This window comes from Salminus brasiliensis, chromosome 11, assembly GCF_030463535.1.
Source record: "Salminus brasiliensis chromosome 11, fSalBra1.hap2, whole genome shotgun sequence".
NCBI lineage: Eukaryota > Metazoa > Chordata > Actinopteri > Characiformes > Bryconidae > Salminus > Salminus brasiliensis.
This window is the reverse complement of record NC_132888.1, coordinates 22038995-22055143: the sequence shown is the minus strand read 5'-3', so window position 1 is coordinate 22055143 and position 16149 is coordinate 22038995. Positions and strand designations below refer to the sequence as shown.

The following is a 16149-nucleotide window of genomic DNA, read 5'->3' as shown; positions in this document are numbered from 1 at the left end:
CATTTCACAGGAAAAAGGACTGTGAAGGCATCTTTTATTTTAACATTATTTTAAATAAAAACAACTTTATTATTTTATTTTACGTTATTTTTTAAATGTTGACTTTTGTTAGGTTGTTATTGTTGATGTTTGGCCTGTTGCAATGCTGAAAGTGGTTGGAGAAGGACCATGCCTTTAGCCCCTTCTTCTCCAGGTCTTCAACCCCTTTATATACCCACACCTCACAGTCAATCCCCATTCAAACAAACTGCGCACCAACCTCCTCCCTGTCTCTTCCCTCTTCTTCAGATCACCACTCTAACAGGGGGCCAGGCCTCACATGCAGACTACAGAAAAGCTGACTCAGACTCCTAGCCAAAACACTTCTAAGTCATATCAGTATATCATGACCACCCCTGGTTTGGAAAGCACACCCCATTATATATCAGCTCCACTTCCCATATAGGAGCACTTTGTAGTTCTGTAAGTACAGACTGGATCCATCTGTTTCTCTGCATACTTTGTTAGCCTCCTTTCACCCTGTTCTCCAATAGTCAGGACCACCACAGAGCAGCTATTTTTTGGATGGTGGGTCATTCTCAGCACTGCAGTGACACTGACATGGTGGTGGTATGAGTGGATCAGACACAGCAGTGCTGCTGGAGTTTTTAAACACTGTGTCCACTCACTGTCCACTCTATTAGACACTCCTAACTAGCAGGTCCACCTTGTAGATATAAAGTCAGGTAGAAGCTCATCTGTTGCTACACAGTTTGTGTTGGTCATAGTCCTTCATCAGTGGTACTAACAAAGTATGCAGAGAAACAGATGGACTACAGTCTGGAATTATAGAACTACAGAGTGCTTTTGCATTGTAAGTGGAGCTGAAATAATGGTCAGTCCGAGTTCATTCAGTTTACAAAAATGCGCTCTCATGTAAAAAAAGAAGAAATTCAAGTTGTCCATATTCCAGGCCCTGAAACAAGCCTTAGTCAAAATGAAGTTAAGACATGGCTGGGAGGTTATTTGTGGTCCAGATCGGACTCAAGTACTACAAAACCAATGGTTCATTCTCCAACTGCAGGATGCAATTTCAATTCAAAGTGTGGACTAGTTAAAAATCCATTTCACTACCTTCAATACGATTCATTCACATTCAACAGAATGGGTTTATTATTAGTCTAGAGTATGTTTACATTATGTCCTCTATGAGTCTACTCCAACACCTCACTACAGCAGTTTGCATCACTTCATGTGAAATTAGCGAGCATTTAGGCCCATTTATTTAAAACCATCTGCTCACTGAGTCGGAATTGATTTGTAGCCGCCCACTCCTTCTGTTGTGGAACTTTTGCTGGTTATGGCTTCAGGGCTTTTCTTCCCAGCATGCCTTTCTTTTTTATTGACATTTAGATGGGGGATGTGGCCTCTGCAACATGGAACAAAGCTGTCAGTTGTGAAACGAAGTTTTGACCCCTGACACAGGCATGTCTACAATGAGTGTATCACTGGAATATTTTAAGAAGAGCGTTTGGCCTACAGCTCTTGTCATTTATTTGTATCACACAAACAGCGTGAAATAAATAGCTTTTTTTATTCATCATCGAAGTCAGTGATCAGAAATTCTAAGAGAAAAAGAAGGAATCGGGGGCTCACTCTCATGCTAACTTGGGTTGTATTGATGTGATGTGCTGGGAGACATCTGCAACAAGCAGCCTGACTAGAATTGGGTCTTTTCTTGGTACAAATGAATGTTGGTTTGGACACAGTCTCCTTCATTTCTACAGGTAGCCAAACTGAAGAGAGTCCAAGCTGAGGCCTTCTAATAATTGAGCACCAGGTGCATCCTGAGCCTTGGGGTAAAAGTCAAAGGACAAACGCTTTTCAGCTCAGGGCAGCTGGAAGAAGAGTACGGTATGTGAAGGTAGCACACAAAACACTTCCTAACTGTCAATATGTTGCACAGAGCTATAATAAGAGCTTCTCGTGATATTAAGGATTTTTTTTACTGTCTGATCCACTGGCCAGAACCGCAAAGCCGTTCTATCTTTCATAAAAGTATTCTGTGAGCCAGCATGACTAGCCAACGCTGAGTAAAATTTAATATACAAGATGTCTCGTACAGTTCCGATGTTTTCATCTGGATCTCCTGGGGCTGAATTTGGCAGATAGAGCCTTCTGCTGGACGAGGCATCAAAATTTCATGCTACCCCCGCCTGTCTGGTAATTTCACTACATTTTGCAGTCTAGATAATGACATCAGAACCTATATCCATTTCATTAATCAGCTCAACCCTGTCATGCTATTTAACCTCTTGTCAGAATTCCCTCGTCAGAAAATACATTACCTGATGATGAATCCCCTTCCTCACATTAAGCTAGCGTAATAAAATGTGCTGCAACAATAGCAATTTTGATCCTCTAATTAATGAAAGAACAGGAGCTGACTGCACCATGCATCCTTCTAATACGACCCCTTTTACAACCTATCATTACATCAGATCAAGCTCTTGTACGTGTGTAAAGTACTTTGATCTATTAATAAACTTTATTATACATACTTTATTATACTACTATTAACATTATGAGGTCTATCACTGTGTGGGCTGATCTGGAGTGTTGTGATTTATGCTTAAAGATTCCTTCTAGAAACTCTCACAGACAAACATACTGTACATAGCCCCACCAAGCACTTTATTTTGTTATTATCAGGCCCTATGTGCCTCAGCCAAAACCGAGAAATCCAGACCAGCCCACGTTTCTCCAGTCTTCACCTGTCCAGTTTTGGTGAGCCTGTGCCCATTGCAGCCTCAGCTTTCTGATCTTTGCAGGCAGAAGTGGAACCAGACGTGATCATCTGCTGTTGTAGCCCATCTGCTTCAGTGTTGGAGGTGTTGTGTATTCCGAGATGCTTTTCTGCTCACCACAGTTGTAGAGAGTGATTATTGAAGTTACTGTCGACTTTCTGGCCATTCTCTGTCGACTTTTCTGATCAGCAGGGCATTTTGGTCTGCAGAGCTGCCGCTCACAAGATGTTTTTTTTATTTTTTTATTACACCATTCTGAGTAAACTATTGAGACTGTTGTGCTGAAAATCCCAGGAGACACGCAATTCTAGAAGTATCTAAACCAGCCTGTCTGGCACCAACAATCATGCCATGCTCAAAATCACTGAAATCACATTCACAATCACAGTCAGGGACGTCTTTACTGATTTACTGATTTACTGATTTACTGCCACAGTATAATGTTACTGTGCCCCACTCAAATCACGGTGGTAAAAAGTCAGTTTTATTCTGGACTGCTGAGCAGGATCACAGGATAAGCCACACAAATTCACTAGAGGCACTACATTTCCCATAATGCCGCAGCTAACACTTTCAGTTAGAGCCATATGTTTTGGTTATAGCCATGTATAACCATATAACCTACCAAAATATATATTAGACCACTGAAGCAAAGACATTAAGTTAATTAACAAAGGTTACGTTAGCATAGGCTTTAATTATGCGTTGTGATATCACCAACAAAACAGTAAATCTAGCTAAAATGTTATCAAGTTATCTAGCTAAAGCATAGTTTTACATATAGTTTTATGCCACAAAGGATCTATTTTATGCATATGTGTGACAGTAAAATTACTCACATCATAATAACTAGTTATAATATTACTACCATTATTATTAACATGTTTTAATAACAATATTAATAATAGCAACTAGTAATATTATTAGGCAAGCAGTGGGGTACAACTGTGCCCTTCTAAATTCAGTATGTGCCCCTGTACAGCAAGTAGTCTAGAAATGCCCCTGCTGATGGTTGATGCGAACATTACTTAAAGCTGCTGGGCCTGTATTTTATGCACTGCACTGCTGAATGAGGTTTGACCATCAGTACCAAATTTCAGTATCTAATCAGACCTAGAGTAAATCAGGTGGGCCACTACTTGTGAACAAACCCATACAGTAGCTGGAGTTCTCAGAGAAGACAGCATCCTGTCTTCTTCTATCCAACATCTCAACACATTTACTGGATTTATATTTATTATTTATTCTAATGTTATATAGTTTTACAGACAAAACATTGTTGAGATAGACAACATCTAGTCCTGAATGATTTTGAACTTTGTTTTGTATATAAAATAAATCAAAGTATTTATATAATAGAAATATTATATCACTGGAGTTAGAAAAGGACCAATAATGGAAATAATGTAAAGAAAAAAAAAGGATGAATTGTCTAATTTTCAGCATTTAATGATCTACTTAGCTGGCCATCTTTCTTTTGTCTTCATTAAGCCACGTGTACATTTTTAATGAGCCATATCTCACAGTAGTAGGATGTGAAGTGTGTAACGGCAACTAGAGTACTGCTCGTAAAATTCCTTCAAGAGAAAAGGTACTTGTATATTTTTCTTGAAATCCTTAGTCCTAACTGCATTTCGTCATCTGAGGCCATAGAGATTTGGTCAGGGCAGGCCAGGCCAGGTTGGTATATCCTAAATCCTAAAGAATGCTGAGACTCCTCCAAGTGGTCAGCTTCAATTCAATGGAGGGTTAGGTATAGTTGGAGTGATGCATTGGCCAACCCAGTTCATTGTGCTTCTGTCTTAATGAGGACACAAGTAACTATAACCACACCTTAGATAGTCAAAGTAACTGAGCCTTAATGGTGAACATAATGAGCGAAGTCATGCAGTCCATCTTTACAACCCTGCAAGTTTTAATAGCCCAATAAGTGATCATACATGCACATATGAGAGCTTATACAAATACACACAGTGGCTTTCTGGAACACAAGCAGTAGTCTCAACCGCCAACTACATTAACAGACGTCTAGCCATGCAATCTGCAAAAGACGCATTAGACTTTCTTTTTTCTAAAAGCACTCCCATCTTCGAGTTACTGGTTCAACAGAACCATAACAAAATGCCTAGGAACTCATCATGATCAAAAGGCTTTTAGATGAGAGCAAAACAGAACTCCAGAACATTTGAGAAGGAATAATAGCGCTTTCAGCAGGATGCTCTATCAATATAGCTCCATCAACATTTATTTTCTTCACCACTGCACTTACTCTACACTAGCAGGTAACATGTGGGCTTGAACAGCTTCCTGTTGCTTACACTGAGGCACAGCTTATTGAATGACAGTATTCAAGGCCTGCAGACTTTTTGTTGCAGATAACTGGTCAAAAACTGGATCTGCAGCTGATAAAAAAGCATAAAAACATCAGAGTGAATGAAGGACACAAATTTGATAAAAGAGGATGCATTAAAAACAAGCTGAATCACTGAGAACAACCTTAGAAAGATGTTATTTTCAGCCACCTCTGTCCTCGCGTCCTGAGTTAAGCGCTCAGCTAACTCAGGAAGCACATCTGTTTTGAAGCCCCTGCATTTACATCATTTATATCCCCCACTTACTCAAGTGTTCCCATTATCATGGCAGCACACTGTAAGCAATTAGCAGTCACATTTGCCAGCCCTACCCACCATTTCAACTAAACCCTGACAGTCCACATGCGAGAGCATTAAAAACCATGGCTTTTACAGCATATGTTGATATTATAAACTGCCCCATACCTTTTATGAGTACATGTCCCATGACAGACCACATAACCTTCTACAGGAGAAATAAATACAAAGCCATGCACGGACAACAGGACGAAGCCCATGTCCCCCCCTCCTCCTCCTCCTTCACCGAAGCAAGTCCCTCCTTCATGGATGGCGGTCAGTGGAGCCACCTGAGTTTGCGGTAAAAGAGCGCAGCCATCAGGGCAGCGACTGCGCCCACCAAGACCAGGACAGCCACAGCAATGCCCAGTCCCACAGAGGCACCGTCGTTTCCAGCCTTAGTCTGGGAAGACACTGCAGCACACACACACACACACACACTGCTGTGAATCAAACTGCTCCAACATATGACTAATGCAGTGTGTCAATTAGTAAATGCTGGAAAAAAAGAAAAAGTGCTAGCTTACCTGAACTGGAGGTAGGAGCTGAAAGAGGAAAGATGGGGAGAAGATTAGGAGTTACAGTTTGTCCTTTGCAGACATTGCTTTCTAATTTACTGCCCTGCTAAAAATGCAGGTTTCAGATGGTCTAAGCTGGTGTTTGATTGACTTTAGTGTCTATACTGGTAAGTGAGCTGGTTAACCAACTCTTGCCCTGGAGCTTCAGTGCTAAGTTGACTTACAAGCAATAACTGCATAGCCAGTGGTCCAGCATTATGCCAACCAAGACAAGACAACCATTTTTGCCATTCGTGCTGGACACACAGATGGAATTTGGCCTCTGCCTTTAACCCATCCATGCAGTGAGCAATACACTCACAGTGACAGTGAGCCCGGAGCAGTGGGCAGCCATCGTTTCTGCGTCTGCTCCTCAGGGTTAAGCGTCTTGCTTAAGGTCCCAAAAGTGGCAGCTTTTCCAAGCCCAGGTATCGAACCCCCAGCCCCTGTCAACAATAGCCCACCAGCCAATAGCTGAGCCACCACTGCATACATACATAAACTGCCTTCATATGTAAATCATCACACACTTGCTTTAAACAGTATAAACAGACTTGCTTTGGTGGTTTCTGACACTGTACATCATACGTTTGCCTACAAAAGGACAGCTTCAGGCTTCAAGATGGCTGCTGTTGCTGAACTCTTTTTAGCCCTGTTTAAAACAGCTCTGTTGAGAATGGCTAGTTTATGTGCCTGTTCTTTTAAATAATAGTGAGTCATTGCTTCCCCCTGTCCTTTTCATTATTTTTCTCTTTTTCTTCCTCACATAGACATTTTCAATATCTCGCTCTCTCTCTCTGTCTCTTTCTCTCTCTTACTCTCTCTCTCTCAACTGTATCCTTCTGTTCCCAAGTTTCCAACTACCCAAATCAGGATTGCTAGGTTTGGTGCTTGCGTGGAAAAAAAACATGGTGCAACTTTTTCTTAAGCCATGGGCAGATGAGAGGCCAATTTTATTTTAATGTATCCCCCTTTAACATAGAAAAGGGTGTAAAATATAAAAAAATAAGAACCACAAAAACTGATTTTACAGTTTGTTGGTTGTTAGGCTCTCCAGATGCACAAATACACAAAAAAATTATTTCTCACAATGTGTATTCTTATGAGACAAGTGTGTGATGACTAAAGCATGCATATGACATAAGGCATAACTGGAAGACATAAGCAGTCATTGCCTGTTAGCTACCTTAGCTTAGTAGCTCCAGTGCAAACCAAAAATCAGACACCAAACATGTCCTGGCATCTTGGCTACATTTAGGGGAAGAGAGAAATTGTGAAAATCAAACTTTTGGTTGAACCATTGCTTCAACATGCAGAACAAAATATACATACGATTGTCCGACCGTGTCATGATGGGCACTGAAGTGATGAGTGTGGAGATACTATCCTTAATTATTGCCGTCTCAGCCTCTCTTTTCCTTCTCCTGCATTGTCCGACCTGTGTACATATACATATATGTTTATGGCCATTAGGTGCCAGTCATATTTCTGCAAAGATTAATTCTACTCTTCTAAGATAAATCGACTGCCGAAGCTGCTGGTGTTCTCAGAACAATGGACTGATCACCCAGATGCCAGACCTCAAAGTCATTAATTGCGTTTATCTTTACTTAGATTTAAAAAAAAGAAAGCAGAAATGGGCAGGACTGGTTCAGGATCTGATCACAATCTCAGCACCTTCAGGTACGGCCCGTGTTACTGTACCTTAAACTGGCTGCAGGTGGCGCGCTCACACAGCCTGGTGATGCAGTGAAGGTAGTAGGTGGACACGGTCTGGTTCTGCTGTTCAGTGAAGCGGAAGGCCGGGAAACTGAAGCGAGCTCTTTGAGTGTCTCCGTTCTCAATCATGGTAGTGAACTGGTCCTTTGAGCACCTGAGAAGAAAGGGTGACACGTCACAAGCACAAGACGAGGTCACTGAAACCATAGGTCCGATTCAGAAAGCTAGACTGGACTCTCTATGAACTTACGAGACAAAAAGATTAAAAATGGTGGAGTTGGAGGGCTGAGGAGAGACCGAAGCATAGCATTGGTCCAGCAACACATTATATCTGTAGAGGAAGGAGATATCATTTAAACAATGTTCTTGGAAAACACACACAGGAAATTTGTTAAGACACAGCAGAAGAAAAAAAAATGCCTACTGTGCTGTCAGGTTTGCAGCGATGACCTGAACAAATACAGTAGTTCTCAGTTCAATCCCCAGAGGTGGGATTATCAGTGGTGCAGTGTAGTTCTTATCCTGCAAAAAGGTCATAACATTTGGTGTAGTAAAGAATTATGGGGAGACAAAGCACACATAGTGGGTTTAATGAGAAATGTGACCTTTTTCCAGAACTTCAGAGTGTACTTACCTTGAAGAGCTGCATGCTCAGAGTGCTGATGAACGTACCATTGTTGTCCTTCACTGCAACGGAGGAGGACGACCTGCAGAAGGTAGCAAAGGGCTTGTCTTAGCGCTCAGAGCAGCCTCTTTAGTTGTGTATTAAGACACTGTACTTAGCCAGGAAAACCACTGACCATGCTGGTTGCACTGTCTGCTGCCGCTCTTAATTACAGATTACAGATTAGACCACCCAATAGCTGGTCAATCAATTGAACTCTCTGTGAAAGTGAATGACTGCTATGTCAATGGCTACATCACCACTGATCTTTAATGATCTTTATGATGGTTCTTCAACCTGATAAGAGCTCAGGTTCAATCCCAATGCAAGTCAGACATAATCTTAATTCATTAACCTAAGCCTAGCTCTAGTTATGGCAGTAATGCTTCATTTAAACAGAAAGAAAGGATCTTACACATCGACTACTGTGTTGTTGATGAGGTACTCCAGTGGGTAAGCACATGAGTAGAAGTATGCCAGCTCGGCATTGTAAGTCACAGTTCCCACTGTGGGGTCGAAGGAGCGGACCACCCCACTAATGTTCACCGTCTGGATGTTGGAGAAGTCTGAGAAGATCCCTGTGCCCGGAGCGCTGGTGGTCTGACAACAAACACACACAAAGTCAGTAAGATTCCCTACCAAACATTTTTTGAGTACTTGGTGTCTCAGTTTCAGGTAGAAGCCAAGCAAGGCCATTTCCTTCTGAAGTAAAAGTTTGGACTGGGTCAAATTATTGCAAATGATATATGAAAATGTAAGGATAAATGGATTCACCTGGTCTTTGCTTGTCAAGACGGTTGAAAAGCTGGTCATTCAGGTGAAGATACATGGTTATCTGACTTTATGTCTATGTCTATGAGTTTAATGAACTAGCTGGTATATCAGCATGAACAGCTTGGCTAATGCTGCATTCCATTTGAACTGGATGTCGGAGATTTAACTGCAGAGCCTAACCAACCCTGAGTTTAAAATCCAAGGAGGCCGCACTGCACATCAACAGCAATAAAAGCAGTGGTATAAATTTTCAAATCAGTTGTGGTAAACTCTAAAAAACTCTTTTAGCTGACTATTTTTTTTTCAACTCGGGTGTGATGTCATTCCCAGCTCCGGCTTCTGAGGTAAATGAAAGCTGGTTTTGAAGCTGGTCATACTGGCCGCCTAGTTTGGTAAAACTTAGTCATACTGGTAGTAAAACCAGAAAATGGAAATATGCCTTATGCTGGTTAATCATCTCAACCAGCTTGCCCAACGTAAGCTGTCCAGGATGTTTTTTTTTAGCTGGGTGCACATGGATATCAAAACCTCTATTACCAAAATTTAATTGCTCACTCATTTCCTCTCCTATTCTTTTTTAAACAGTAGTATTGGGATTCCCATTATAAATTTGGGCCCAGAATGATTCTGGGACAGGATCAAGAATCAAGCAACTGGACATGAATAAAATAGTTCTGTTTTTCTGGATATATGGGTCCTACAACGTCCAATTTTGTCAACATCTACTGGCCTGCGCAGGGAACAAGGGGTCCATTTGAGACACCTCCACAGGCCATGGTGAAAGAAGAGCTGGAGCGCCCTCTGCTGAAGAGACAAGGCAGTTATAGTTGACCTGTTCTCAGTTCGCTACTCACCACGAAGATGCTGCCGCAGGCGTCGGCCTTCCTGAGTGGAAAAGTAAAGTGAACAACCGGAGGAGTGACCGAGGTGTTCAGCCGCCCCTTACAGTCCGGATTATTGGCAATTTGGTTGAGAATCAGCAGGCTCTCATTGTATCCGGTGTAAATGACAGGGCAGGCAAGGATGGCCAACTCAATAGACTGGGTCCCACACAGCACGGAAATGTCTGTGTATGCTGTGATGATACAAAGCAAAACACACTCCGGTTAGGGTCTGTTCCCACTGGAAAGTCAGAGTGAGATAAGTTAAACGAAATCTACGACACATTACCTGGACGTCTGGCGTAGCTCCCACAGTCTGCAAGAGTGAGGGCCTGGTAGCCTGGAACAAGCACTCCAAGTAGAAGAAGCCCGAAGATAAACATCTCTGCTTGTCCTTCATCAATCATTAGTACAGAGGAAAACCTTAAGCCCTCTAAAAATTCCCACCGTTCGTTATCCCTGCAGGAGGATCCTGGCTGACTTGGGGACTTGAATGTTGCATTAAACCTGGATCACCTCATCAAGTTTTTTATATATGTGGAGGGTCCCAAAAAGGAATATTCTGTCTATAGCACCTCCCTGGCATTGGTCAGAAACAAGGTCATTGTCATTTTACAAGGTTGCTTGGGTTGCCTGTGAACAATTCCCTTTGGATAAGGTGCCGTGGACTTACCCAGAGGCAAGCAAACGTAATGTGTAAGGTTACAACTTTACGCATCTCCTTCAAAGACAGGCCAGAAACAATGACCATTGTCGCTGTGTGTACACAGCATATCTCCTTAGCATGCTAATGTGTAATTTAATAAACTAGGTACATGCTCTTTTAAAAACACACACAAAACCCCCCTGCTCACAGGTGCAAGAATAATACTCTAGCCTTGATTCTAATGCCATGGTTGCATTTATGGACAGGGTGATGGTGGTGGTCGATATATGGATTCAGATGAAAATGCCCCGAAATGAGAAAAAGCAGAGAGAACTGTGCAGATTTCTTGCTATACGTAGTATAAGCAGCTGCTCAGGGCCCCATGTGTAAGTTCAGGATGATGCAAAGCCAATTTAGTAGTTTGGTACTTAGTAGTACTATATCCCTTGTATATAGTCCACCTGGAAACACAATGTCCAAAATGCTGGCATTGGGGGCAGTGTCAAAAAGCCCTATTCTATTGTCAGTTGTACTCTATTATATTGTACTTCTCTACAGGGTCTAGACAAGTTGTTTGTGTGCATTTACACATCTGTGTCGGCAACGGGTGCAACTTTACCCCTTTATGCTGCAAAGCACATTATTTAGTAACTACAGGCACGTCTGTACAAACTGGTGGGGATATTCTTTGGCAATAGATGTTTGTAATAACACTTTTGGCCAGCCATAATTCAGGCAATATATATATTTCTGTAGAAGAAAAGAAAATTTAAATATGTTTTTTGGCCGCTTTCATATACTGCACACTTTATCAAAAATATTATATTTGATAAATACATTTGGAGTATATTTTCTTTCAATATAGGAAAACTGGGGCCCCTGTTATCAAAAGTTTAAATGCATTGCCCAGTGCACCAGCAGTAAGGGTGTAAGAAAATATTGATACTTCGAAATAACTTGATATTATGTAGTGTGTTTAAACCCCGCCCACTAGATAGCAGTGTTCCCACTGTTCCCAGTGCCCACTGTTCTGACTGGATAAAAAGTATTCACATATTTTATGTAAATGATGTTTTTTTAATACTATGACAGTTTTCCTAAAGTGTGGTAAAAATATAAATACATAACTGTGCTTACAGTTTCACAATAAATCACAAAATATATTACCCCAGTTATATAAGATATATAACCCCTGTACAGTGATACACACTGTATCGCCAGGTACTTGCCAATACTATCACCAGGTACCAGGTACTTGCCTATCGTCACGGGAAAAACACTCAGCTTCTGCTTAAAGCCATTTGGGTGTATGAATGATTCTTTACCTGGTTACATTGTTTTTCATATACAGAAAAAAACCTCCTGTAGATGTTTTCTTTTTTTATGGAACCTTTTACAATGCTTCTTTATAGCACTAAATAGGGTTCCACTATTGTTACGAAGCAAGAAACCCTTTTAAAGCACTGGACACTGATAACGTATAACATTAAAACCACCAAGATAAAGTCAAGTCAAGTCAAGTCAATAACACTGATTATCTGGTTATAACAGCACCTGTTAAGGGATCGGATATACATATTTAAGTTGAAGTTGATGGGCTGGACCAGAACATCAGGTCTTGTTGGGTTTTCCTGGTATGCAGTGGTGAGTACCTATCAAAACTGCTCCAAGGAAGGACCAGAGAAAGGGTCACAGTTACCCAAGGCTCACTGATGCTCATGGGGACGACAGGCTAGCTTGTCCGGTTCGATTTCACAGTATAGCTACTGTAGCTCAAACTGCTGAAAAAGTTCCTGTGGGTTATGTTGTGTTGTAGAGTTCATGCTGTAATAGGTTAGAGCTGTTTTGGTGGCTTAAGTGGGATTTACATTTAACATTAGGCAAGTGGTTTTATTGTTATGATGGATCGGTGAGGGTCAGAACCATTTATGTTAAGACTGAAACTGTAGACCGTAATTATTGTGTTTATCTTAGTGCTTATTCAACTTTTTTCCTGAATAAAATGAATGAACACAAATTTGTAATCAATTTTTAAAATGTTATTTATATACTGTATTATAAAATTATATATATTATATAATTTTATAATTAGATTGGGATGAAGTAGGAGCCCCAAGTTATAACCAGCTAATGGTGGCTCAGCGGTTAGAGCGCCAGGATATCAATAACAGGGTTGTGGGTTCGATTCCCGGACTTGGCAAGCTGCCACTGTTGGGCCCTTGAGCAAGGCCCTTTACCCTCTCTGTTCCCCGGGTGCTGGAGTTGGCTGCCCACCACTCTGGGTGTGTGTGTACTCACTGCCCCTAACACGTGTGTGTTCACTACCAGATGGGTTAAATGCGGAGGACACATTTCGCTCTACAGTGACAAATACCTTTATGGTTTTAATGTTATGCGTTACCAGTGTACAGTGCTGTAAAAGGGTTTCTTGCTTTGTAACAACAGTGAATCCCTTAGTGCTATAAAGTGCTATATTTAGTGCTATAAAGAAGCATTGTAAAAGGTTCCATAAAAAAGAAAACATCTACAGGAGGTTTTTTTCTGTATATGAAAAACAATGTAACCAGGTAAAGAATCATTCATACATCCAAATGGCTTTAAGCAGAAGCTGAGTGTTTTTCCCTTGATGATAGGCAAGTACCTGGTACCTGGTGATAGTATTGGCAAGTACCTGGCAATACAGTGTGTATCACTGTACAGGGGTTATGTATCTTATATAACTGGGGTAATATATTTTGTAATATATTGTAAAACTGCAAGCACAGTTATGTATTTATATTTTTTACCACACTTTAGGAAAACTGTCATATTATAAAACCTATCATTTACATAAAATCTGTTGGTACGTTTTATCCAGAATATTCTGTGCATATACCAGAATATTTACCTGTTTCTGGTCAAAAATGATAATTAGAACAACAACAACAAACAGAAAGAAATGCAAGGCTGTGTCTGAAAAGGGTAAGTGCTCCTTACAACCAGAGGAATGTACTATTCTCATCTCTTCAAACATTATACTTATTTAATTGTATTCATTTATTTTTTAATTGTTTTTATTTTATTTATTTATTTACTTTAGGACCTCAGTCAGCCTTGTTTTTATCTTGTTAATGCTGGTGGAGGTTTGTTGTTGTTGTTAGTGGAAATATACAGAATTTGTGTCACGTTAGAGATTTTGTCAATAAAAACAGTTGCAAAATTTGGGGCTTAAGTCTTTAACTTTACTTAAGTCTATGCAGATCTCATTTGAGAGGTATGTCTAGGTGGTAATACAAGCCTGTCAGCTGAGCTACCTGGGAAGGAAAACAGTCTTTCTGGCTGGGGTCAAGCCAGAGTGTTGGGTGTTTCCTTTTCCTATTGTTAAGAACACAAAAACCATTGGATGCATTTCCGGACCTAAAAATGAGTGTTAAAAGCAATGACGTGTGTGGTAAAAGGTTGAAAAAGGTATGTGCGTTTGGTCAGTTTCACGTCATTGTGCAATCGCTTTCTTAAGAAGCTGCCAACCAGCGTCGCCAGGTAAAAAATGCCGCAATGCACAGAAGCTCAGTGAAAGTCTGGCTCACAGTGGCTGCTGAAATCTGCAATTATGTGGAGTAAGAGCACAGGCCAAAAAGATCCTGTGAGCTGCAGTGGGAAAGAAGCACTTGACTGTACTATGCTTAGACATCTCCAGGGTTTCAACATTTCCAGGATTTACAGGGTCCTACGAAGATCTTCTGTCAGGGCAGTGGTGATGGTTATAGAGGCCCACAAAAATTCCAGCATGATGTATGTTGTTAATCAGAGGTGTCAGGTTACGAAGTTAAAATACTTTGTTACCTTACTTAAGTAGAAATTTTGAAATTTTAGAAATTATCTATACTTTACTAGAGTAATTATTTTTAGCTGACTTTTTACTTCTACTCCTTACAATTTCACACAATTATCTGTACTTTCTTCTCCTCTTATTGATGTCCTCCTTTTGGGATGTGAAAAAATGCATCTTTGAAAAAATGCATATTTTTTTTCTGTATTTGTTTGCACAAATGGCTGTAGATAACATTTTAGTTAACTAGCAAGCAATTCAGAAGGGGTCTACACCACTCATATATATATATATAGCATCATATCAGAATATTTATATACAGTGGCCTCCATTAGGTTCGGGAGCAAATTATTTTGCCTTAGTTTAAAATTAGTTTTAAAAAAAGTGCCCATTCCTAGATTCTATGTATATTTATGTATAAATATAAATGTATATTTATATGTATATATGTAAATATTGGTGGGTTTGTACATGCGTTTGTACAGGGACCCAGTTCGGCTTCCCAAATGGGCCCCATTGTTACAGTCCACTTCAATCTCACATACACACGTGGACAAAATTGTTGGTACCCCTCGGTTAATGAAAGAAAAACCCACAAAGGTCACAGAAATAACTTGAATCTGACAAAAGTAATAATAAATAAAAATTCGATGAAAATGAACAAATGAAAATCCGACATTGATTTTGAACCATGCGCCAACAGAATTATTTAAAAAAGTAAACTCATTTAATAGGCCTGGCCAGAAATGACGGTACCCCTGAAAATAATGTGACCAAAGGGACATGTTAAATTAACATGTGTCCACTAATTAGCATCACAGGTGTCTACAATCTTGTAATCAGTCAGTAGATCTATATGTAGGGCTACAGGTAGTCACTGTGCTGTTTGGTGACATGGTGTGTACCACACTCAACATGGACCAGAGGAAGTGAAGGATAGAGCTGTCTCAGGAGATTAGAAAGAAAATTATAGACAAGCAAGATAAAGGTTAATGGTTAAAGGACCATCTCCAAGCAGCTTGATGTTTCTGTGATATTATTTAAATATAAATTTAAGATCTATGGGACTGTAGCCAACCTCCCTGGACATTGCCGCAGGAGGAAAGTTGATGACAAATCAAAGAGACGGATAATACGAATGATAACAAAAGAGCCCAGAAAAACTTCTAAAGAGAATAAAGGTGTACTTCAAGCTCAAGAAACATCAGTGTCAGATCGCACCATCCGTCGTTGTTTGAGCCAAAGTGGACTTCATGGGAGACGACCAAGGAGGACATCATTGTTAAAAACAAATCATTGAAAAGCCAGACTGGAATTTGCCAAACTACATGTTGACAAGCCCCAAAGCTTCTGGGAGAATGTCCTGTAAACAGATGAGACAGACGGAAAAATTAAACATATCAAGAAAAGAACACTGTCCCTACTCTGAAACATGGAGGACGTTCTGTTATGTTCTGGGGCTGCTTTGCTGCATCTGGCACAGGGTGTCTTGAATCTGTGCAGGGTACAATGAAATCTTAAGACTATCAAAGGATTCTAGAGAGAAATGTGATGCCCAGTGTCAGAAAGTTCTGTCTCAGTCGCAGGTCATGGGTCTTGCAACAGGATGATGACCCAAAACACAGCTAAAAACATCCAAGAATGGGTAAGAGGAAAACATATTCTG

The 16149-nt window shown here is 40.5% G+C and overlaps 1 protein-coding gene across 1 annotated transcript; it reads right to left on the bottom strand.

Annotated features, from left to right (window-relative positions):
- Positions 1 to 5711: 5711 nt before the first annotated feature.
- On the bottom strand, positions 5712 to 10412 carry LOC140565405 (zona pellucida-like domain-containing protein 1). The gene is made up of 10 exons (XM_072691296.1): positions 10319 to 10412; positions 10003 to 10223; positions 8790 to 8974; positions 8345 to 8417; positions 8135 to 8232; positions 7961 to 8041; positions 7696 to 7864; positions 7320 to 7429; positions 6089 to 6102; positions 5712 to 5848 (listed from the first exon to the last, which is right to left on the bottom strand). The coding sequence occupies exons 1-10, from the start codon at positions 10410 to 10412 to the stop codon at positions 5712 to 5714; spliced, it is 1182 nt and encodes a 393-aa protein (XP_072547397.1).
- Between the last annotated feature and the right edge of the window lie 5737 nt (positions 10413 to 16149).

What these genes read in the sequence shown, in the direction of transcription:
- LOC140565405 (XM_072691296.1), bottom strand. Translation starts at nt 10,412, where the DNA reads ATGTTTATCTTCGGGCTTCTTCTACTTGGAGTGCTTGTTCCAGGCTAC. An exon ending in CCTGCGGCAGCATCTTCGTG is followed by an intron (nt 8,975 to 10,002) that starts GTGAGTAGCGAA and finishes GTTTGTTGTCAG; the next exon opens with ACCACCAGCGCTCCGGGCAC. An exon ending in AACAACACAGTAGTCGATGT is followed by an intron (nt 8,418 to 8,789) that starts GTAAGATCCTTT and finishes TACCTTCTGCAG; the next exon opens with GTCGTCCTCCTCCGTTGCAG.